We start from the raw sequence: 2,189 nt of genomic DNA on the forward strand, positions 1-2,189 counted from the left end.
GCGGGGCTACATCAAGCGTAACGTAATGATTTTGACATTAATGATTAATGCTAAACTGCTGCGGCGCTGTCAAAACGTATATGTTTTGGCCGAGGCGTAAACATTTTGGCATTAATCGTTAATGTCAAAATCATTACGGAACACCTCATGTAGCCCCCCCATTATGCTTTGGAGTATGCTACATTAGCGTGACAGAGACAAAAAAGCCGTTCGCCGTTGCGCTCTCTTTTTGGCCTTTGCTGAGAAAAGAATCGGCTCTCAGATATTTCGTCTCAGTATGGACAAAATGAGTGACCTTTTTTGTTCGGGCCGGTATGATTTTATGGAATGAGCTACGTTATACCGGTATTCTTGGGCTTATACCGGTAAAGTGAGACGTGAGACGTGAGAGGTTTCCCTATATTTTTATTCTTTCTTCCTCTCATTCCATACACACGTTCAATGAACTGTCAAATCGTTCAGCTGTTGTAAACAAAATTGTTGCATTTATTCACTATTCCAACTCAACAATCTTTCTACAACTGTTTAATTTTTGCTTTGCTTCCGCCAAGCCTTTTTCACTACGCTCGTTGACATGTTCGTGTACGTTAAGCACTACGTCGCCGTTTTCCATGTTCCGCTGCGTTGTCCACTTTATCGTTCGCTGCTCCATCGTGCATGATGAGAAGGCTCCATGAGAAGGCATACCGAAGAGCATCTGAAAAAATTATCAATTAATATATTGAATCATTACACGAGAGTATACATTTAGTTGTGTCGGATTGACGCGCTGTTACCGTCCAAACATCGCTATTGGATTCACCGGAAGGCTCTGTGCCAAAGTCCCTACTCTCCCAAGTCCCACGATAATACGATAATTTCTGTTGGATTGGCGCGCAGTTCAGAAGTGAGCAGAACTCATTCTTTATTAAACGATCATGATACAGTGTTGCCAAACCAGCACCAATGACACAAGCTTTGCGGATCACCGTAGGGCCCACCGACGAAGTCCATCAGTTTGGCGCGGGATTGTTTCTTGTTTGGTGTAAAGTAAAAATGTGTGAACCTGGCCCATCGAAACGAAAGAGGACGGATAGTCCAGTGGCCGAGGCAGAACCTTCCGATGAATGCTACATTCACTTGCTCCCAGAAGAGGTATGCCGTGCGGGTTTTTCACTCGCGGTTTTCAATAATGGACTAAGCTCAATGTTCTACTTTCCCGGCTATCCAGATCCTGTGCCACATCTTCAACTTGCTGCCCTTCAAACAGCAGAAGCAGTGCGCCGAGGTATGTCAGCGGTGGTATGGTATCTTTCGGACTAAGCCATACCTGCGACGAATGAAGATGATCTTGAGCCACTGCTTTGGGTTGCCGATCAATCAATTCGATCGTAAACGGATGAGTACGTGCTTGAACTGTTTGATGTTCGATTGCGGTGCGATACAAGAATTCTTCACACACGAATTTCGACGCTTTCGCGAAGTGCTTTACGATAATCCGAGCGATGTGGACTGCCCGATTGTCACTGCTGCGAACACCTCGGTCGAGGACTTCCTGTTCTCGGGCGACCTTCAGGTGAAATCGATCAGCTTTACGACTACGTTCGATCGGGCCCGTGAGCACATCGGCGAGCGGTTGGTGATGTTGAAGAATCTTAACGAACTCATATTCGAACTTCGGCCACCAGGCTACGATTGGGACGTGCAGGACAGCGACCCGGAGTGGGTCATCAGGCACCCGAGCGTCACCGCGCTCACCCTGCAAACGTACATCACGAACGGACCGTACCGACTCGAAATGCCGAGTTTGAAGTACTTTATCCACGAAATCACCAACGACTGGGATCTAAACGCCATGAGGGCCGTCAGCACGCAGCTTGAACGGCTTGATGTGACGTTTTATTTTCCGCGTACGATCGAGCAAACATTCACGTACCCATTTCCGCTGTTGCGCCAGCTGACTATGAAACTGTGCGGCGACAACAACACGTGTGAACCAAATACAGACGTCGATGATATGTCGGCCGAACGGTTCATCAAGAGTATGCCCCTGCTGGAGGAGGTAGAACTTCAGTACACGATTATCACGATGAAAGCGTTCCGGGCCGTGTGTCTTTTCAGCCCAGCATCACTGACCAGATTAACCTTGCTAGATGTGAAGTTTTCCCGATCGCTTTTTCTGCACGTGTTGGAGCTGACGAATCTACAGT

At 47.4% G+C, this 2,189-nt stretch overlaps 1 protein-coding gene and 1 long non-coding RNA gene across 2 annotated transcripts; one reads left to right on the forward strand and one right to left on the reverse strand.

Moving 5' to 3' along the window:
• Positions 1–457: 457 nt before the first annotated feature.
• Positions 458–887, reverse strand: LOC131214316 (uncharacterized). Its single transcript, XR_009157021.1, has 2 exons — positions 777–887; positions 458–697 (listed from the first exon to the last, which is right to left on the reverse strand). It is a non-coding gene; the product is annotated as an uncharacterized LOC131214316 (long non-coding RNA).
• An 80-nt stretch (positions 888–967) lies between these two features.
• Positions 968–2,185, forward strand: LOC131214317 (uncharacterized; the record flags this gene model as incomplete). The annotated part of the gene is made up of 2 exons (XM_058208699.1): positions 968–1,134; positions 1,211–2,185. Coding segments are annotated over exons 1-2 (1,074 nt in total), but the record flags the coding sequence as incomplete, so codon positions are not given.
• Positions 2,186–2,189: the final 4 nt, after the last annotated feature.

This window comes from Anopheles bellator, unplaced genomic scaffold (assembly GCF_943735745.2).
Source record: "Anopheles bellator unplaced genomic scaffold, idAnoBellAS_SP24_06.2 scaffold00514_ctg1, whole genome shotgun sequence".
Taxonomy (NCBI): Eukaryota; Metazoa; Arthropoda; class Insecta; order Diptera; family Culicidae; genus Anopheles; species Anopheles bellator.